Source organism: Quercus robur, chromosome 2 (genome assembly GCF_932294415.1).
Source record: "Quercus robur chromosome 2, dhQueRobu3.1, whole genome shotgun sequence".
Taxonomy (NCBI): domain Eukaryota; kingdom Viridiplantae; phylum Streptophyta; class Magnoliopsida; order Fagales; family Fagaceae; genus Quercus; species Quercus robur.
Genome location: NC_065535.1, coordinates 75,685,141 through 75,707,850, shown reverse-complemented (window position 1 = coordinate 75,707,850; position 22,710 = coordinate 75,685,141). Strand labels below are relative to the sequence as shown.

The 22,710-nt window shown below is 30.6% G+C and overlaps 2 protein-coding genes across 2 annotated transcripts; both read left to right on the top strand.

Annotated features, from left to right (window-relative positions):
- Positions 1-1,020: 1,020 nt before the first annotated feature.
- LOC126715053 (probable prolyl 4-hydroxylase 7) lies at positions 1,021-6,187 on the top strand. The gene is made up of 8 exons (XM_050415483.1): positions 1,021-1,391; positions 1,484-1,570; positions 1,659-1,716; positions 1,903-2,007; positions 3,476-3,533; positions 3,630-3,805; positions 3,991-4,051; positions 5,636-6,187. The coding sequence occupies exons 1-8, from the start codon at positions 1,285-1,287 to the stop codon at positions 5,941-5,943; spliced, it is 960 nt and encodes a 319-aa protein (XP_050271440.1). The 5' UTR covers positions 1,021-1,284; the 3' UTR covers positions 5,944-6,187.
- A 3,126-nt stretch (positions 6,188-9,313) lies between these two features.
- LOC126707197 (transcription factor MYB35) lies at positions 9,314-11,537 on the top strand. Its single transcript, XM_050406797.1, has 3 exons — positions 9,314-9,487; positions 9,596-9,725; positions 10,682-11,537. Exons 1-3 carry the CDS (start codon positions 9,355-9,357, stop codon positions 11,535-11,537), a joined length of 1,119 nt encoding a protein of 372 aa, XP_050262754.1. The 5' UTR covers positions 9,314-9,354.
- The last annotated feature ends 11,173 nt before the right edge of the window (positions 11,538-22,710 follow it).

Here is a 22,710-nt window from a genome sequence, read left to right as displayed (position 1 = left end):
TTATTAATTAAGCACTTTTTAATATTTTTAGCAAATACAAAAACTTAATTTTCATATGAGAGATGCTACGTCTACAACATTTTTACAACAAATCACAGGTGGGTAGTTGTTATTGGTTTAAATTTAAAACTAACACTAAGATTACTTTTTTACCTTAACAACAACAACTAGTAACAAACTGCTACTTAGAATTTGTTGTAAAAATATTGTAGACATATCATTTTTCTTTTCATATTGCACTTTTTATAACTGTCATTTTCAATGTGATGGTAAATTATTATTATTATTATTATTATTATTAAGAAGGTGAAACCATTAATATGAAAGAAATTTATATATATATATATATATTTTGTTATTTTTGGTAATTTACACTTCAAACCATAATTTTGATAAGTACTAGCAAAACATTCGACTTTTATTAATTAAGCACTTTTTAATATTTTTAGCAAATACAAAAACGTAATTTTAATATTGCACTTTTTATAACTACCATTTTCAAAAAAGTACAATTTCAAAAAGTTAAACCAAACTCACCTTATAAATAGCAACAGAAAAGTAATGGGTTAATATAAAAATGACCAACAATTTATAACATAATATAGCTGTGTTTTATCAAAAAAAAAAAAAAATGATAGCTATGAGAAAGAATGTTGTGAAAGGTTGTTATCTAAAATAACTTACCCTTTTATTAGTAAGATATGAGATGGAGTGTGAATAGGGTTTCCAAAATTTTGACTATTGACTATATATAATGAATAATATTAAGATTATAACTTTTGTCACAATATATGCCACAACATGCTCCCGTGGTAATTCATGAGCAGTGAAGTTATGGACTTATATAAATTGTGGACCCATCATTTTTACTCTACCACACACACCTTACTATGTAAATAAATTACTGCAAAACATTGAAACCTCTGACTAGAAACATGTGAAGACTGATGACATTATAATATTATATTTGACTCTGTTTTTATTTGAGGGAACATTGTATTTGACTTGGTTACTTTAATTATTGTCCTAAAAACCTAAACCATTGGCGTTTACCATAAGAACCTTCCAGAATCCAGAACTGAAGAACACGGCAGTTACAATTCATACCACATTGCAAATTCCTCAAACACCACATAACGTCACAATCCAATGTGCGCCCAATTAGAATTGTCTTAAATCAGCAACACTGCTTTTCTTTTTGATTTCACCCCTAGAAAATAAAATTGTATAAAACCTCAAAACCAAAGCAAACCTTTGTCTTTCTCAGATTGTTAAATCTCTCTCATGGATTCTCGAAAATATCTCGCACTTTCTCTCTGTTTCCTATTCCTTTTTCCTGATCTGTCCCATTCGAATATTCAATTGCCCGGATGGCTTGGGGACAACAAAATGTGTGGTTCTCTCTCTTTCTCTCTGTTTGTTGTGTATGTGTTTGTGAAAATGCCACTGAGAATTGTTTTTCATTTTTTTTTTTTTTTTTCAGGCAGGGATCGGTGCTGAAACTCAAGAAAGGTGTTTCCTCTGCTACGTTTGATCCCTCTCGTGTCACTCAGCTCTCATGGCATCCCAGGTCTCTCTCTCTCTCTGCTATTTTAATAAATTTTAGTTCTTTTTGGTGGGCTGTATTGACTTTTCTTGGGTGCATTTTAAATCTGAAGGGCTTTCCTTTATAAGGGATTTCTGAGTGATGAAGAGTGTGACCACCTAATCAATGTGGTAAGACAAATTCTTAAAATTCTTCATTCAAGTTGGTATTTTTTTTGTTTTGTTTTGTTTTTATTTTGATTTTTTTTTTGGTTTCCAAACATAGAAATAAATGAGCTTAATTAGGAATTTCATTTTATTAAAATGTAGTTCTTGTCCTAATACGATGTGGGTTTGTGTTAATTTTGGTGGAAGTAGGCAAGGGATAAGCTGGAGAAGTCGATGGTGGCAGATAATGAGTCGGGTAAGAGTATTATGAGTGAAGTTCGAACGAGTTCTGGCATGTTTCTGCGGAAATATCAGGTATATTTATGGTTTTTTTTTTTTTTTTTTTGGAGATTATGTTTTTAAATTCTGTGTTCAGTATGACAGAAACTTATTGCCATAGCTTTTTAGTGTTGAGAATTAAAAGAGTCATATGCATTGGCAACATGTTGTAGTAAATCTTACTGTGTGAAATCTTGTATCTATGGTGATCTTGAATAGAGATCCGATCTAATTGTACCTATAAAAAAAGAAAAAAGAAAAAAAGAATAGTGACCCGATTGTGAGAGAATCGTATGCAGAATTTTGGCTTTTAGAAAGTGATATTAGTGGATGTTTTATTTTTAATTTGGAGGTGGGAAGGTATGGTCTATTTTAGTTTGTAGTAAGTTGGCATGATTTTTGAATTCGTTTCAGAGGTGATTAGATACATTATTTGCTTAACTAGTCAACTTAATGATTGAGTGAAAGATAAACAAAGGTTTACAGTCCATAGGTAATTGGTATCCTAGAAAGACGCATGTAAGGTATTGAAATCTTAATGAAAATGGTGGGTTGAACTGCTTCCTTTTGTCTGTGTAGAATCAATATTTTATGGCTTTAAGTCAAGCACTTCAGCATTGATTGGTATAATTTTGAATCTGTGTTACCTTTGCCAAGTAGTTAACTGATAACCAGCCATAATATGGGGATATATAGGATGGATTTTTGGTTTTAATATTTCTTTTCTGCCTTTTGCTTTGTCATAGGGAATTTTCTGTCTGAAATTCATTAGTTATAAGGACCTACTTCAATCCATAAAAGCCTGCAGCAGCATGCTGTTGCTACTTGGACAGGGGCACGGGGCACCCCAAGACCAAACTTCACTCTCATTAGAAACATGCTGGGATCGCTATATTATCATTTGAATCTTTCTATGTATCAACTAACTTGTTAATAATTCTACAAACATGAGTTCTGCAACTTTGCTATAGTATCTTGAGCCTTGCGTGCTTCTTGTAGGACACTCCCTTTAGAGAATTCTCACAATTTCAGGTTTATCAATGGGTCACCTCTATTTTGTCCCACCCATAAGTTTCTTCTAACAAGTCATCACCTTGTCTTTGTAGAGCATAACTCTCTGACTTTTTCAGTGACTCCAAGTTGTGGAAATAAAATAGCCTTGGTTCACCTTGGCTCAGGAAACAAGGTTCATCCATGGCATTCCATAGACAACTCTTTTAAATAATTTAATAGGTGGGAACCAAGCCCAATGCATAATATAATGCAGATATCTCTGTTGTATCTAATTCAATCTAAGTTTAGTGTTTGTCATTTTTAGCAAAAAAATTGCTTTCTGCCTTGGATGAAGTGGCATGAAGCTCTGTTAGTTATGTTGGATGTGATATGCACGTAAACAAGTTTTGTTTATTTAGTTAATCTGTGTTCATAACCATTCTGCTAAGTATGCATTTTCCAATTATTTTAACTTGGAATGCTTACTCGGTGTCTTTGTTTCACCTTGAAGGATGAAGTAGTCGCTGATATTGAGGCCAGGATTGCTGCATGGACGTTCCTTCCAATAGGTAACATCATTACATTCTCCTTGTTGATTTATAATTTATACTTATATTGCAATAAAAAATTTTATTTCATCTTTCTTAACTGGATCACGTAACCAGAAAATGGGGAGGCCATGCAAGTACTGCACTACCTGCATGGGGAGAAATATGAACCACATTTTGATTATTTTCATGACAAGGAGAATCAAAAATTGGGTGGCCACCGAGTTGCCACTGTATTGATGTATTTGTCTAATGTTGAGAAGGGTGGGGAGACAGTCTTTCCCAATGCAGAGGTAAAGAATTTCTTTTGACTTTGATTATCTGATGGTCTTCCTTTTCTGTTTTCTATATGTTATAAATTCCATGGAGAGCTTTTATCTAATTACACAAACACAGCTGCGTGTCTCTGCGTGTAACTTTTCCTTTGTTCCCCTCTTTCCACTTAACTAAGTCAGCATTTGTTTATCTTCTCCTACAGTCAAAGGTGTCTCAACCAAAAGACGATGATGTGTCTGATTGTGCTAAAAATGGCTATGCAGGTATTAAGTTTTTGATCTATAGCAAACCTGAATTTCTCTTTTATTGTTTCACCTAAGTATATGCCTTTTTATTGGTAAAAAGAATTCAGAGTGGTATCTCCTTAAATTTCTGTGGTAGAATCTCAGTAAAATACTGAACTAGACATGAGTACCTTAAATACATTTAGTGAATGAAAATACGTGGTCTTCCCTTAAATTGATGCTATGTTTGGATGTTGGGGGGAGGAGAAGGAGTAGAGTACAAGGAGGGAGAGTAATTTAATTACCTTATTTGGATGTTTTTTAAGGAAGGAGGGGGAGGGATTTGGAGGGGTTTGAACTACTTCTAACCCCTCATTTTTAATTCCCCCAAATTGGAGAGATTTGGAGGGAGAGTGGAGCATAAAAATATGCTTGACCAAATGAATTATCAAATTTACCCTTACTATGTTAACAAAATTACAAATGAAAAGACTAATTATTCCTTTCCCCCTTACTTAATTTTAAAAACATCCAAACAAGGTGGAGGATAATCATTCCCTTTTACTCTCCTCTCCACTACTCTCCTTCCCTCTACTCCCCTCTACTCTCCTCTCTCTCAAAACTTCCAAACATAGCATAAGTGTTGGTTGTTTGCTAATTGCTTTTGTAAACAGATCACTGGTCATCTCTGAATTTTTTTTGGGCAATAAAATAGTTGAAGATTGAATCAACTCATACATGTTATCAGATGCCAATGCCTTTTTATTGGTAAACGAATTCAACTAATACATGCCTTTTTATTGGTAAGCGAATTCAGAGTGGTTTATCCTTAAATTTCTGTGGTAATATCTCAATGAAATACTGAACTAGAAATGAGTACCTTAAATACATTTAGTGTGTGAAAATATGTGGTCTTTCCTTTTTTTATTTTTTTTTCTTGAGTTAGGGCATGGGAAATTAGGTATAGGTTGTGTGCTAATTGCTTTTGTAAACAGATCACTAGTCATCTCTGAATTGTTTTTTGGCAATAAAAGTGTTGAAGATTTAATCAACTCATATGTGTCATCAGATCCCTGTGCCTTTTTATTGGTAAATGAATTCAACTCATATATGCCTTTTTATTGGTAAAAAAATTCAGAGTGGTATCTCCTTAAATTTCCATAGTAGAATCTCAGTGAAATACTTAACTAGATATGAGTTACTTAAGTACATTTAGTACATGAAAATATGTGGTCTTCCCTTTTTTTTCTTCTTGAGTTAGGGCATGGGAGACTAGGTCTAGGTTGTGTGCTAATTGCTTTTGTAAACAGATCACTGGTCATATCTGAATTGTTGGTTGGCAATAAAATTTTGAAGATGTAATCAACTTATATATGATCTTCAGATCCCAGTGCAAACTTATTCTTATCATGCGCAAAACCCACCAATTTTTTTTCCTTGGTGTTGCAAGTTGCACCATATGATGGTACCTATATAGGAGTGAATGTAATCACCAGTTCTGCTGATCCATTTATATGTTCAAACCTTTTTCTATAGTGTTTTTGGTCATCCAGTTGTATAGAATCTAGGTTTTCTCCCTATCATCATCATGCAATCTGAAATTTTATCTTTGTAACCATGCAGTGAAACCCAAAAAGGGTGATGCCTTGCTGTTCTTCAGTCTTAATCCCGATGCAACTACAGATACACGCAGCTTGCATGGAAGTTGCCCTGTTATTGAGGGAGAGAAGTGGTCTGCAACCAAGTGGATTCACGTAAGGTCCTTCGAGAAACCAAACAAGCAAGAAGGCATGGGAGGCAAAGGGGATTGTGTGGATGAGAATGAGAACTGCCCTGTATGGGCTAAGGCTGGTGAGTGTAAAAAGAACCCTCTTTACATGGTTGGTGATGATGGAAAATGTAGGAAGAGTTGCAAGGTTTGCTCATCCTAGGAAGAACATTTCTAGTTTTTCCTTTGTTCTATACAGGGCGAGGGAGATTTAATCCTCTAAATGTTGTATATAACATTGAGCTGTGGCTTAGTAGGATCTGTACCAGAGTTGGTTGGACTAACCTGCCTCTCTTCCTCGTATGAATTTTTTTTTTTCCATCTTGGTTTTTACTTTTTAATGTACTCTTAAAAAAAGAAAAAGATGAAACTATAAATAAGTGCACCCAGAAAAAGGAACTTGCATATATTCTACTTGTACCTGATTACAAAATTTTGACCATGAAAATATTTTAACCTTGGGTGGATAATTCTATGGAGAAGGGGAGGGTGTTTGTTTAACGATTTTTGCGTAAAATTATCCAGCGCTGTTGTATCTAATGAGCTCTGTTGTCCTACAAGAATGAATAGAGGGTGAGGATGTAATTAAAATTCAATGGTATGTGTGCAACTTATTAAATCATGGGTTTTTCATGAAACAATCATGCTTTTCTTACCACTGATTTTCAATCATGCATTTCTAGTCGCTCACAATTAATTGAATAAATTGTTTAATAGAATCTAAAATTGACCCAATTTTGTTTGAAAAATACATTAGGGAGGATTTGGATTTGGTGCAATACCACTGGGTGCAATTATCCAATGCTTTTCTCATAACAGATTTTTATCATTCTCACTTTTTAACTTTTTCTCACTTATTTTATTCAACCGTTGAGATTGAAAGTTGTTTCTTTTAACTCTCAATTTCAACCATTGAAAGCAATTACATATGGTGCAATACTTAGATATTGCACTTGATCTCAATTTCACTGGGATTTCAATACTTAGTAGATTATCTTTGTACCTATCACCTGGTGTCTAAGTTCACTCTTTTTAAGAGTTTGATAGTAGAACTAAATACTGATTGTATTTTATTTTTAACAATTGCATTGGGTGGAATACTTAGATATTGCACTTGATTTCAATCTCACTAGAAGTTCAATGCCTAGTAGATTATCTTTGTATCTACCGCTTGGTGTCTAAGCTCACTCTTTTTAGGAGTTCGATAGTATAACTAAATACTAATTATATTTTATTTTTAACAATTGTATGAACAAATATCACTTGTGTACATAAGAAAAATCTATTTCACTATATAAGATATAATATCCTAGGCTAGTTTCATATAAGTATAATAGCCGCCTTAAAGGTTTTAAGCAAAATATGTCATTGATTGATAATTTTATTAAAGAGCTTTTCTCCTTCCCTTAAATTTGAAAAAAGGTTTAAAGTTAAACTACATATAGGAATGCCTGAACACATACTTATTTTTTAATATAATATAATATTTTGTACTCATCCATTTTGAAAAAGAGAAAGAGCTTAATAATAAAAAATAAAATAAATACTAATCATCAATTAAATTAATTGCATTCTCAAAAAAAAAAAAAAATCAATTAAATTAATTGAATTCAAGTATCAAACATATAACACTTTCAGTTTTTTTTTTTTTTTAACCTCTAAAAACTCTTTATTGATTGGGTTATGAAATGTGTGTAACAATTATAATTTTTTTTTTATCATTATAATTTGTCAAACATTTTAAATGCTAAAGAGCTTTTATTATAAAAGAGTTTTAACTATAAAAAAAACTCTCTATAATAAACGCTCAACCGCTAAAGCTATAGAGCTTAAAACTTTGTACAATAAAAAATAAACAAACCAACTAACTCTCTGACTTAAGTTTTGCCGCGTTGCAAACTCACATGTCACATCATTCAAACCATTGACCATTCTTTGGTCTTTACAACTTTTATCTTATTCTTTTGACTTTTCTTAATTGAAAATGTATAATAATAAATTGGGTTAAATTTCGTGGCACCTCTTTGCATTGTATTGTATTGTGTTTTGATGCAATGGATAGAAGCCATGTAATAATAAATTATATATGAGACTATGTGAGGAAAACTATTTGTTTATATGAATAGTGCATGAGTGTTAGAATTGTGTTTTTTTTTTTTTTTTATTAGTATTTTTTTAATAATACTCAGTATTTTAACATACACACGAGGTGAGGGGATAAAGTTTTTTAAAGAAACTTACAGTTAAACAGTTGAATTTGCCATATTCTAATAGTTTAAGTTTTTGACACAATTAATAATTTAATATGGTATTAGAACAAGAGATCTTAAATTCGATCCATTATCCTGATAGCTTAAGCTTGAAATTAATCAATAATTTAACAATGCAATGTAAATGGTAAAACCATGTTAACTACAATGTACCTCTTACACACACTCGTAACAATTATCCTTTTAGAAAAAAGAAGTTATACACTATTGACAAGCTAGACCCAATTGATGGTATTGATTGCTCTACATTTATAAAAAAAATATTTTATGCCGTCACAGCAAATAATTTTTAAACTATTGACCATTCTTTTGTATTTACAACATTTATCCTATTATTTTTATTACATTTTTAATTAAAAATACGTACTATATTATGAGAAGCTAATTTCAGTTATTAATTTTTTTTTGAGAGAGTTTCAACTTATAGTGTCCGTTCCTGATAATAGTTCTTTATAATCAGGCCAAGACAACAATCAATTTTTGGTGTAGATGGAGATTAAATCCTAGATCTCTTATTCAATTATTAAAGATTTTACCAGTTGAATTAACTGAAACCCAATATTTCAATTATTAATTATAAATACAAGTTAGTCTCAATTTGAAATTCAAGTAATAACTTAGTGGTAATATCAACTTTTATATTATTTTATGTCTACCATTTGAACTCCCTTTCCCATCCCCTACTATATATCTGCCCAGAAGAACAAAGTAAGCTCCAATTTTGATGATATTGATTCTGCATGTGTACTAAAAGTGTCCTATGTGTAACATTTTTTCATAAAATTTATAATATCCATATTAATAATTTCCTTTCAAAATAAAAAGAAGAACGTTGTATGTAATAGTTACATAATATATTACCTTCCACTGAGTGGTATAGAAATTGCATCATTCACTAGCCTAATAGCCTAAAGAAGCCATTTTGTTTTCATGTCAAACATCACCAATTGAAAGCAATTAATATTTAATTGCTTGAAACTTAACAAAATAATTCACCCAATTTGAACCTGAATAGAGTGCTCTTGCAGCCAAGCCAGAAAGAGCTAGAGAAAGAGAGAGAAGCTTGCATTATTTTGTGATGTCATTTCAAACCGTTTTTTTTTGAAGAAGATGAAAATAATCATGCAAATGTGGTTAATTGGAGCCAAATTGCATGCTTTTCTTGCCTCCTCATTTGATAAACGTTTCCTTTCCTTTTATTTATTTATTTATAATCTACCTTGCAAAGGTTTGAAATTACATCACCATTACATAGTTACCTTCATCTCTCTCTCTCTCTCTCTCTCAAAACCATTAACCCTTCAATGGGAAGACCACCTTGTTGTGATAAATCAAACGTCAAGAGGGGCCTTTGGACTGCCGAGGAGGATGCAAAAATACTTGCATACGTATCCAACCATGGGGTTGGAAATTGGACCTTGGTTCCCAAGAAAGCAGGTTTTATTTGGCACTCTTTGTTTGGTTTTTCTTTTAATATTTCATCGTTTGTAAGACTAATCTACATTGTGTGAAGCTGAATATATGTATGCATGAGCTTATGTACAGGACTCAATAGATGTGGGAAGAGCTGCAGGCTTAGGTGGACCAATTACCTTAGATCTGACCTCAAGCATGACGGCTTCACACCCGAAGAAGAAGAGCTCATTATAAACCTTCACAAAGCTATAGGAAGTAGGTGGGTCTTCAAGTATATATGTGACTCATATTTTTACTTGTTCTTAGTGAACTCTCTGAGCTAATTTGTAAACTTTGACCAAAAAAAAAAAAAAAACTTGAATGGTTGATTTTCACATCTCTTTTCACTAGGAAATTCATGGTTTTGAGAAACCCATCTCTCTAAAGAGGTTTATTTTGTCAAATGTTGAATATCTTGAATATAACAAGTTTTCTTTGGCAGATTTTCAGGGTAGGGTTACTAGAATTTTCTCTTAGAAGATTTTTTTTTTGTTAGGGAGAGTTTATCTTCATTGGTTTATTTGACTTTAAAAAATAGCTAAACAAAGAGTTTTGTAATTCAATTAGCACTTTTTCATATTTCCGTTTAAATTCTCTATATCCAACTATCAAAATAAAATAATAAATAAATAGATAAAATTTTGTTAAACAAATTAAAACCATAGTACTTTAAGAAGTTGTACATAATAATTTAATAAGTCAAATAAGTTGGAATAAACTGAAAATAAGTTATAAAAAACAGGAACTGAAAGACTTAGGTCTTATACTATATGCAAACACAGGTAGATCTTGAGATATTAGTACTTCTTACTCCCTATTCCTTCTTTTCTTTTCATTTCTTTTTTATTCCTTTTCTTTTTAACCGGCAAATGTAATGCTTTATATATAAGGTTTAAGTTATAATACGTTGAACTATCCCCCATGAAATGAGGAAAAAAATTTAGTTTTTATATATTTTATTGGTGAGGTAACCACAACCCTAATGTGCACCCTCAAACCCTGAAACTACTAGTGCATGCACATAAGAGGTGAAACCTAGCTATTATGCATCACCTAAGTCTTAGAAGATCATAACAACTGTCAAACAGCCTGTATTCTGTAACCAGTGCAAGTCTAATGACTCTCTCTCTCTCTCTCTCTCATACAACCCTTATAGTTATTAGTTATGTGGTGCAGGTGGTCTCTAATTGCAAAACGACTACCTGGAAGAACAGACAATGATGTCAAAAACTACTGGAACACCAAGCTGAGGAAAAAGCTTTCCAAAATGGGAATTGATCCAGTCACTCATAAGCCATATTCTCAGATCCTTTCTGATTATGGAAACATTAGTGGCATCCTAAACATAGGAAACCAGATTGGACCTCTCAATATCAATAAAAACTTAAACTATGCACCAACACCCAAACCAGAACCATCTTCAGTCCTCACATCATTCCCAAATACCAACATGCCTATGGAATTCCAAAATAGCCCCTATAATGAAAACATAGTTCCCTCATTGGATTTCATGTCTCATCAGTTTCAACAAGTCAATATTAACCAGGAGACCATCCAACCACATTTCTTTAATGAAGCTACCTCTTCTTGTTCATCATCATCTTCTTCCAATGTCACCCAATTAAGCCCACTGCCGCAATCGTATTCTTGCCAACCGTCTCAAGTGCAAAATGCACCATCTTCTTCCTTCAATTGGAGCGAGTTTCTCATCACTGACCCTCTCCCATTCCCAGGCTTTCAGCAACAGCAAGATCGCCATTTCCCGGGTTTCTCATCATCAACTAACCCGTCAACTTTCGCCCAAACACCCCCATTAAACTTTGCTAGTGGAAATGAATATGGCTTAAATCAAGTTGGACAAGAGGAGGGTATTGGGAATTTTGACGTTGGATCAACCATTGGGGGCCATACAAACAATAATATGTTGGAAGTTTCATCATCTGTGAGTTCATTCGTGAATTCTATCTTGGATAAGGATAGTGAGATGCAGGCAGAATTTCCAGATATTTTAGATGAATCTTTTGATTACTAAGTACCTGCTCTTATGATTTTCTATTAAAATTTAAGTATCTATTAATCACCTCCTGGACCCCATAAAAGTGAGAGTTTTATATAATAAGTATGACGTTTTAATTCTCTCAAAAAAAAAAAGTATAAGGTTTTAATTATCTGAAAGTATCAAAACATAGACAATCTGTGAGATATGAGTATTATTAGCATTGACTATTAAATTTCTTCCTATCCTAATAATGTGTTATAGCCGAAGAGTCAAGCTTCATGAAAATTATTTTGACTGTTGAAAAAATAGATTACTAGTTGAACAAAATTTTAAATTCTCTACAAGTTGGACTGCGCAATTTTGTTTTTTCAGCAATCAACAGCAATCACAAATATATTTCTGAGTCATCCAAGAAGATTTACATACGTCAAATTTTTGCTGAAGCCTACAAATTTGTTTTCATTTGATATATAGATCATGGGAGTGTATATGGTGTCATGTCATCATTTAAAATTTGGTGACACTAAATACACCTTTAGATTTGTAATACTTATAATGTGAACTATGAAATATATCAAATATCAATTTCAAATTGAGATGATGCTTTTGCATACTGAGTTTGTTAACTGATACTTTTAAGTGCAATAGAACCTCTTTTTGTTAGCTATAATGGGATATTTGATGGCTAGAAAATAGGCCTACAGGGATTGAACAACAGGATTTTTATAACCATCAGTTTTAACGTACAATATTAATCGACCATGACCATTGTTGTTAGCGCCTAATAATAGCCCTAACAACATTCAAAGCGACAAGTTATTCTAATTTATATCCATCTGTCAACCATTTACCATTTGAAGGCTGGACAAATTAACCAAATATGTCTCAAATTCAGCCAATTTCTATGTTAAACCAATCACATGTACAGACAAGAAAAACATAGAAAATTCAAACAAGAAACCGTTAATAAGTTAGTTAGAAGGGAAGAGAGTATTTACAAAAAATATAATCAAGAAACTGAGAGCGACATAAAAGAAAAAGAAAAAGGGGACACCAGCAGACACAAGGATTGATTTTAACATCAATCCATGATTACATTGCAGAGATCAGATGTCTCATTCCGGAGGCAAGGCTCGTCCGGTCTCATTTGGGACGATCGGCTTAAGATGCTCCAGCGAAAGCCTGGTGCCCTGTACAACACCGAGAAAGGAGAACAGAAACACACCCAAGACCTTAAGAGAAAAGAGATTGATTCATCATCAGCAGCTTCTCGTTCTAGACGTGAAAACAAGACTCAAGGATGTTCTTTTTCTGCTCTCTTTGGAAGATGCAGTGGGTCTCGTACATCCTATTAGAATGTCTCGGTTATATTCCTAACAATCTTCATGTGTATAAATTCCATATAAACTTTTTCCCTCACAGATTTTATTTTTATGGGATTTGTGATGCGTGAATGTCTGTCATTACCTGTTTGTTGTATTATGGGATTTTTTTATTTGAGAGAGGTGTTAATTTATTTCATACATGCTGACCAAAACTCATAAATGTGTTTTTGTTTAACAATGTTCTATTGATATTTTCCTTCTCAAGTTATTTTGTTAAAAATTATTAGAAATTTTCTCAAATTACTATTTGCATTTGGTGTTATTGAGTTTCAAATGTTGTGAAAGGAAATAATTTTTCCTTGGATGTGGAAGAAATTGAATTTTCTTTGGTATGAAATGAAAGTTTCTTATTAAAAAAGTAACAGGATATACAATGTCCATGGAGGAATTTAATTGGTGTCTTATAAATAGGCATTATTGTAGAGTTTAATGGCTATTTCCTAAAAGTTCTCCCACATGGAGAGGGGATAAGACTTTGAAGATTATTGAGTGAGCTTCTTTGAAGAGTAGTTTGAGTGTGCATGTATTTATTTTTTGTGTGAGGGACTTATTAGGTCTACTGGAGTTTTGGAATTATGAGTCTACGTGCATGAGGCTTGTGAGTTGATTTGTATTAGTGAGTGGTTTTGTTGGTATTTGTAAGGTTTTTGAACATTGTTTGTGAGAGTTTGTGAGTTTGGTTTATGGGGTATGATTAAGTGTAGTTATAATTCATATCATCGACAATGATTTTTTCCAACATTGCCCATGGACGTAGATTTGAAGTTGGCTAAGCAACGCTAAATATTGTTGTTTTGTATGGAATTTTTAATTTCATGTTTGTGTTAATGTGCTTCCATAAACTCCAAATCACAACAACTGGTATCAAAACTCAAGATTGATATTGGTATGAACATAATATTTGTCACATGTACAAAAATGATTTAAGATTCATCTGCAAATTTGGCTTTCATCATGGAAACAACAATTGTCTTCTTCAAGGAAAGTTTGCTTGGTTTAAGGTGAAGTTATCATGATAGAGAAGGGAGATTGCTTAATGGAATTTGAGTTAATGTGAATATTTGTTAGAAATTGTCTCAGATTCATATTTAGATTTGTTTTCGTTTTTGGGTTTCCTTTGTGTGGAAGGAAATAAATTTTCCTTAGTATGAAAAAAATGACTTTTCCTTGCTATAGAAAATTTTTTCATGATTAAAGAGGTAATTGAGTATTCTTTGTCTATTAAGGAATAGAATTGTAGTCTTAGAAATAGCACTGTTGCAAGAAGGTTTAGTGAGTTTTGTTGAAGGATCTTCTCACAAGGAAGAGGATAACACTCTTAGAAGAAGATGGTAGGTTTCTTCAAAGAGTAGTTTGAGTATTTTTTTTGGCCAAACCATGTTAAATATTGTTGTTTTATGAGAATGTTTTATTTTTTGCTTACGTAAATGTGCTTTCGTTAGCTCGAATCATAACAAGCTTCCCAAGAATGACTATATACTTTTGAAAGAAATTATGCATCTATTGCTCTATTTATTTTGATGGAAAATCTTGTGTAAAAATAGTTTTCTGTATTTTCTAGTATTTAATAGCATAAAAAAAAAAGGGTAAATGGAAAACTATCTTTGGTCAACATAAAAAATGTGATTTATTTTTAGAGATTGTTTTCCACTATTTTTTTTTTTGAAAACTATTCTATCTCACAGCAAGCTAAATAAGGGAAGTTTGAAGATTGTTTTTCAACTCATTTAAGGTTATTACCAAACATAGGAAAATGATATAGAGCACGTATGGTACATTGTAATGATTATTACATGGGAATAGGAATAAGTATTACAAGGAATACATTAAGTTGGAATGTAATAAGTATTACTAGTTATTCGTTTGGTGACCATTTAGGAATAGAATTTTGAATATGCATCTACAATTTAGTAGAGTATAAAAAGAAGGTGTAATTAAATCATTTTAAAGTCAAATTTCCTAAAATACACTTATTTTAGGGTGTTCAAAATAGAGCTAATAATTAACAATAAGGAAAATTTATTTTCTTTCCTTTTGAAGATATGGCAACTAATGGCTTTTTAGGAAATTTTTTTAAAAAGTTATTACATAAGGTGAAGGAATAGATATTTAGTACTTTTGATAAGGAATAGTTATTCTTCATTTTGAAGAATAACTATTTATAAGGAATAACTATTTATTGTAATAAAAACATAACCAAACAACCAAATAGTTATGCTATAGGAATATCTATTACATTACAGTGTCTATTATAGTCTACCAAATGTGTCCATAGTTTTATAGAAAATACTTTTTGGAAAATGACTCATTTTCTAAAAAGCATTATCGTTGAAACAAACAGAGCGTATATCTCCATTGATATGATGAAAACTAGGGGAAAGGACCTATTTTAGTATTTATTTAGTAAAAGATATGGAATTATTAGTCATTTTTGTTTTGAAAAACCAAGCTTTTGTTTCAATCTAACATGTTTAGATTTATTAAAATACTTGTAGGTTTCAGTTAGCTTAATTAGTAAAGTCTCTGATAGTTAAATAAGAGATCTGAGGTTCAATCCTCGCCTACACTAAAAACTGATTGGTGTTTTGGTCTGATAATAAAGAGTGATGATTAGGAGTGGACGTCATAGGTTGAAACTCTCTAAAAAAAAAAGATTTATTAAAATACTTATATCTCCTCCCTACCAGTGGTTGATCTCTTTGTTCATATTACACTAGTCAATAAATTTTTGTTGGATTAATATTTTGAAAATTACACAATTAGATCATAAGTTCTTATTTTTCTAAAGTTTCATACTAATTGAATCTTATTTACTATTCAATCTATAAACTCATTTTTTATGTATAATTTTAAGATACAAAATAAAATAATCTTCAAATATTTTATATACGAGATAGCTATTGATCTCTTAACAAAATAAGTTTACTACCCATATGTGATTAAAAAACAGAATTATTGGATTTAATGAGTCAATCACACTAGTTGTAAAACAAACCACACGTATATAGTTCAATGTAAATTTTGTAAATATCAGTTAAATTTAAAGATAAATAATAAAGAAATAAAGAATATGAAATAAAGATTCGGTAACAAAGTAGAAAACAAAAGAAAATCAATATATATATATATATATATATATATATAAAAACAGAAACCTCATGTGAGAGTGTATAAGATCTTGCCACATAGCACTCTAATGTTGCATTTAGCATTTTTTACCTCTTTTCATTAAATTTTTTTTACTATTACCCAATAGATTGTAGTAACTTATTTTTACTATTACATAAATTTAGCATTTTTTACTTCTTTTTATTAAGTACTCCCTCCGTCTCACTTTTTTTATCCAGTTTGAAAAGTCAAACTTTTTAAGAGAACATTATTTATTGTTTTGTCTACTTTTTAAAAATGTATAAGTTTCCAAAACTACCCTTCAAAAAATTTATCAAAAAATTGAATTAGTAAATTAATAGGGGTATAATAAGAACATTAGTAAATTAATGACTTTTATTTTTAGAATCAGGACAATATTTTGAGATATCTCAAAATGGAATAGAGGACAAAAAAAGTGGGACGGATAGAATATTTTTTATTGTTACCCAATAGATCATAGTAACTTCTTTTTTACTATTATATCAAATATGAGTTGTTCTTCACAATTAGACTAATTAGACCAAAAGTTAGTCACTACAAAATGGACTACCTTTTAAAAGTAGACCAAACCTTATGAAAAACTCAAGCCCGATTATTACCTTGCATATTATGACCAAAGTTTGACCCTTCCCACGTGTAAATCAAAGCAAAAACTCTTACCCTCTTACAATCTCTCCTTCCTCCCCCACATATAGATGATACTTATAGAAAATCTCATTCTCATGAAATCATGTCTCCATTTTTCCCCAATTTCAATTCAATATGTTTTTGTCTATTAATAATGTTCTATGCAATTTATGCAGACAAATTCTTTGTCATCAACCAATGCAACAAAAATATATATAAATCTTGAGATCCTTGAGGTTGTTGAAATAATTGACAAGTCCATATTTCTAAAATTTATAATAACAAAAAGTCTAATAAATAACATATACTATCTCACAAAATGCTATTAACCTAATATTTTCTTAAAAAATTCAATAATAGGAATGGTAAAAAACATGATCCTATACAAAAAAATACCAAAAATACATGCAAAACAATTTTCATAGGAGGATTTATCTTTAAATAATATGAAGATAATAGTAAAGATAAAATGTATTGAATGAGATCCTATGAGACAGATTTGTTAATCATTTCAAATTATAATCATCATTTATGTAAAAAAATAATAATACATCGTATTATTTACATTAAAAAAATAATACATATTAATTTCAAAGTTCATTGCAAGATGTGAACTGCTAGGGTATTGCAACAATAAGTAACATTGATACAACAATGGGTTGGTATTACATTTTGTGCGTACTTTGTGAAAGGAATGTCAAACCACAAGCAGGATCATTTTGATGTGCAAAATGTGAAATAAAAACAAATCTTTCTATCCCAAAGTTAGAGGCACTCACATTAACTACATACTCTCCAAATATTTATAATATATTTATCTCACTATAACTACAATATATATATATATACACACACAATTGCAAACTACTTCAAATATTTATAATATATTAATTCTTTTTGCTGCACTATTCCAAAATTAACAAAAATAAAAAATAAAAACATTTACAAAAAGCTGTCACATCATTCAAATCAATATATATATATATATATATATAAGCAGAGACCTCATGCGAGAGTGCATGAAGTCTTGCCAAGTGGAGTTCTAATTTTTCATCTAGCTTTTTTTTTTTTTTTTTTTTTAAATTATTATTATTATTATTATTTACCTCTTACATTAAGTTTTTTTCACTGTTATCCAAAAGTCCACATCAACTTATTTTACTGTTATCTCATTAATGTCTCATTAATTGATTAAACTTTTTTTTGAGAATCAATTAATTGATTAAACTTACACCACACATTTTTCTATTCTTCATGTCTTTTAGCATACCCACTGTTTTAGTATTTAAAATAATAATAATAATAATTAAGGACAAATAGTAATAACTAACCAGATAAGGCCCTGAAAAGAGATAGAAAAACACAAAAATGTTATGGATTGTTAAATAAAACGCATTGTTTCACTATATATTACCAAAATAAAAGACCTGAGACTGACAAAATATTTGAAAGGGAGAGAAAGAGGAATCTAAAAGGTCACTACCTCTATTATACCGGCCGCCCACTACCATCAAGACGCTGAAACCCCTACGGTTATAATTTTTTTCTTTTTTCTTTTTAAAATTAGGGGCTTAAATATGATTTAGGTTTGGGTAATTTGGTTGGATGATTTTTACTTTGGGTATATAAGGAGAGAAAATATTTGGTGCGTAATGTAAAGTCATATTCAACCATAATTTAATTTTAAATCATCTATAAGATACATGCATATACACTTGCCCACATCATGTCTTAATGTTACTCTATCGAATATCGATGAGTAGAAGACAGAGACAGAGTTGGGCAAACTTTCATTTTATGGTATGAAATACGTGAACACAACACAAATCAATTGATTTTCATGGTCCTGTTACTTTTTTGCATTTGTCTTTGGTTTCATGATTAAAAAAAAAAATTAATCTTACCTTGAGAAGGCTACAAATATCCAGTGAAACTACTAAATTAATTTTTAATATCTCAAAATGTATATGTTTATTTACTTTAATTTAGTTTACTTTTTTTTTTTATAATATATGTACAACATTATCCAAAATCATCTTCCATAAAATATCTAAATGCATATATTAATTATCTATAGTTGTGTATTAATTATGTGCCAGTTTGGATAGAGATTATTGTGCGTCTACGTTTTCTATTTCACGTTTCCTTCCTTTTTTTTTTTTTTTTTTTTTTTTTTTTTTTTTTTTTTTTTTTTTTCAGCGCATAAACAATAATATCACATGGATTTACTGTGCATGAGACAATTATCACTGTTTACACACTGTAGCAGCACTGTTCATGCACTGTAGCAGCACTGTTCATGCATTAAAAAATATTAAAAATGGGTCCCAAGATACTATTTACACATTTAAAAATTATTTTATTACAGTGTTTTCAGTTTTTAGTTTTTAATTTTCAGTTTCAGCAAAAATGAATTTATATGATTATTTTTTATAAACTTTATAAAAATAGATAATTATTAATTGGAATAATAATAATAAATTTAGAATATGACATTCTTACTCATGTTTAGTTGCTAATCCTTTAAACTTCCTAACTCCTTTCATATATATATATATGTGTGTGTGTGTGTGTGTGTGTAATAGAATAAATATATTTATTTTGTTATAGCATAATGAAATTTTAATACTTCCTTCCTTCCAATTTGTTTGTCCTATTTGAAAAGTCAAATTTTTTAAGAGAATATCATTTATTGTTTTGTATTTCCAAAACTATCCTTAAATAAGTGTCCCAATTAGATTGGTTTTTTAAAATATTTGTTAGTTTTCTTTTCAAATAATATTGAAAATAAAGTAGGGGTATAATAGGAACTTTAGTACATTAATTACTTTTATTTTTAGAAACTGGACATATTTTGGGACATTCCAAAATAGAATAGAGGACAAACAAACTGGGATGAAGGAAGTATCATTTTTTCTTAGAATCATATAAGAAACAATTTTATTATTTATTATTTATTATTTATTATTTATTATTTTTTTATGTGAGAAACAATTGAAACATTGTATTATGCAACAATTGATGCAATGCCCAACAAAAAGGGGGAAAATGAGAAACACACAATCACGAATGTTACAAAAAAAAAGTATATATGCATTTTTTTTAGCAAGCATGAATCATGCTTATCTATATTGACCATTATATCATGTAATTTTCAATTAGTGAACACATATATATAGTGTGATCAAATCACTACACTACTCTTAGTGTCTTTCTATTTTGTCTATAAAATAACCAAAGATCATAATTTTAACAAGGAAATTTATTGAAATTTTTTTTACACATCAATAGTTGAGGGATTTGAATTATAAATGTCTCTATTGGAAATTGAGTGCCAACCAGTTAAGCTACAATATTCTTTATAAAAATTATTGAAATATTGGAGAAAACTAATAACAAGTTGTACCGCACACCGTGCGGGAATTCAGCTAGTCTCATTTAAATGATGAGTATCAATGTGTAAGTCCTCTTAACTTCTTTTAGAAATATGTTGTATTAGAAGCCATATCATATGTTAATTAATGTTGTAATATTTCATTTTAATTTCAATGACTTTTTGCATTTATGTTTTTTTTTTTTAATATACAAAATAGAAATTCTACTCTATTTTAAAACAAAATATTACAATTTTTTTTTGAGAACACTAAGTATTTTAACACACACACACACGGGAAGAGGGGAGAAGGTTTTTAAAAAAACTTATAGTGGTATATATCCAAAAGGGTTTTGATGTAACACCCCAAATAAAAAAAAAAAAAGGAAAAAAAAAAGGTTTTGGCAATAGAATTTTAGGTGATGGTAATTCTGTAAATCTGTTCCTAACAAGACCCCCACCACACGTTATCTCACCCTCCCCTTCTCAGCCCCTGTCTCTCTCTTTCTGCTGGTTCGCCAAACTACCTCCTTCTCTCTCATCTCTCATTACTCACAGATACCTGTTGCCCATTGCTCCCATTATGCTTTCATTTTTCATTTTGTGGTGGAAGCTTTTGGATTAAGGATTTTGGTAAGAAACTTATTCACAATTCTACTTATTACTCCTCCTAAGATTTAGTCTTCCATTGTACAAGTCTAAGTAAGAGGGCATTTAGTTCGTTTGTTTTTGGTTGTGCTAAGTTACATTGGTAATTCTTAATCTATCTATATGACAATCCTTTGAGTGGCATATAATCAAATTTGAACTTATAAGAACTTAGATTATGTGAATGTCTCATTAGATGTATTCAATACTCATTGTGCCTTGAGCTTGCATTGTGTTTGCATACCATGCGTTTGATAAAATGCGCCAATGAACATATTGTTGTTCTTTGAAAATTGGGGCATGAACCCTTCACTAAAATTGTCTCCTTTCATAAGGAAAGCTTTACTCCAAAATCTAGATCATTCTTAGTCATGTTAAGGTTTTAAGGTTTTAAATTCCATTTTGAATGTCTTGTCTTTGTATAGACACCTTTGTTATACAAGCTTGTTATGAACTAGTTTGCACATCTTTTGGAATTCTTGATAGTTGCTTTGTCTCGCTTGGGTTTTGTTGTTTAGTATCAAATGAAATACATATGCCTTGCTACCTCTATATTAAAGAGATGTGTTTTATGTTATGCTATAAATCTACATTGTTTACAGCTGGCAATTAAAATTGTTTTGAGGTTTTATTTTGGTCAAATGGATTTCTTGTGTGCTTGTTTGGTTCCTGTTAGGGAAGGGGTACTTGTCTTAGGATGGTAAAGTTAGGCTTTAGTACCCTTGGTTTGATTTTAGGGGATCCTTTTTGATCTTGGAGACAAGTGTGATGGTAAACTTTGTGATAGACCTTGTTATTGATAGGCTTGATCCTAATGTTTATAACTTCTAATATTCTTGGTGATGGGCCTAGTGATTGGGTTGCTTGATTTGGTGGAGCCTGGTTAAGGTAAAATTGGTTGGCCTTTCAAGGTAAGTGGCTTCTTTATGGGATTTTTGAAAAAGAATCATTATTGCACTCAATTATTTTATGGTTAAACCCATTTTGGAACATTATTCATGATTTTCCTAAAATGTACTATGTGTATTATTGTTAGCTATCATTTATGGAAAACACATGAAGAATTGAAAGTGCATCATATTTGTCAATGCATTTCTTAGCATGGAAAAGACAGGCATCTTTGATTTAATTCTTGGGAATGGATTATATGGATTTATTGCATTATTTGCAAATTCTAAAGATGTTTTATCTTGACTTGTGATATTTGAAAAATTGATAGAAAAATCTTATTGACAATGAATGATTTCAAAATTTACTATGAGTTAACTTATTCATGACGATTTTGTACAACAAAGATGTTTTTTTGTCATAGCGTTTATTTATCTTATTTAACTGACTTTCTTGAATATATGAACTTCTTATTGTAATTTTTTGAGAGAGTTATTGTATACTTATCATGTCTCTTTTTACTATTATGATTTCTTTTATTGAAATTAAAATGTTCTATTATTGATTTTGTATGTAAGTTTGAATATATATTTGAAATTTTTTACAGAAAACCTTGATCTTAGTGCATTTTTGATGGATCAGGGGATCGACGTTTATCATAAAGAAAAGTAAGTGGAAATTAATGAAATATTCTTTAGTAGAAAACATTTATTGTTGTGCTTACTAACTGAGAATTTTATTTAAAAATGTTAGTGAGAAATATGGAGAAGACGTCCTTAGCCGTTTGCACTTTATCCTAAAGTGTAGCAAGCTCAAAAATGGCGATTGGGATACAAAGTATTTTTGTGAGATTTGTCGATCGATTCTCTCCTTAATTGGTAAAATTCACCTCTTTATCATAGTGTGTAATTATCATAATTTCGTTTTTTTAAGTGAGAAATATGCTTAAGTAAATCATTACTAACTATTGTTTCATAAACATATTCTATCAAATGCTAAGGATTTACCTAAACATTGTTGAAAATTATGAATTATGATGGCTGTAATTCTTTTCAATTGCTAGTATAGATAGAAAACTGTTAAAAATACTAACCTTGTTTTTCCCAAATAGCCCCCTAGAATTGGGAAAAATGTA

Bases quoted from the DNA above. Each gene is read 5' to 3' on its own strand.
- LOC126707197 (XM_050406797.1), top strand. From the start codon at position 9,355: ATGGGAAGACCACCTTGTTGTGATAAATCAAACGTCAAGAGGGGCCTT. The intron at 9,488-9,595 runs GTTTTATTTGGC...GCTTATGTACAG, and splicing joins CTTGGTTCCCAAGAAAGCAG to GACTCAATAGATGTGGGAAG. The intron at 9,726-10,681 runs GTGGGTCTTCAA...TATGTGGTGCAG, and splicing joins CACAAAGCTATAGGAAGTAG to GTGGTCTCTAATTGCAAAAC.
- LOC126715053 (XM_050415483.1), top strand. From the start codon at position 1,285: ATGGATTCTCGAAAATATCTCGCACTTTCTCTCTGTTTCCTATTCCTT. The intron at 3,534-3,629 runs GTAACATCATTA...TCACGTAACCAG, and splicing joins ATGGACGTTCCTTCCAATAG to AAAATGGGGAGGCCATGCAA. The intron at 3,806-3,990 runs GTAAAGAATTTC...CTTCTCCTACAG, and splicing joins CAGTCTTTCCCAATGCAGAG to TCAAAGGTGTCTCAACCAAA.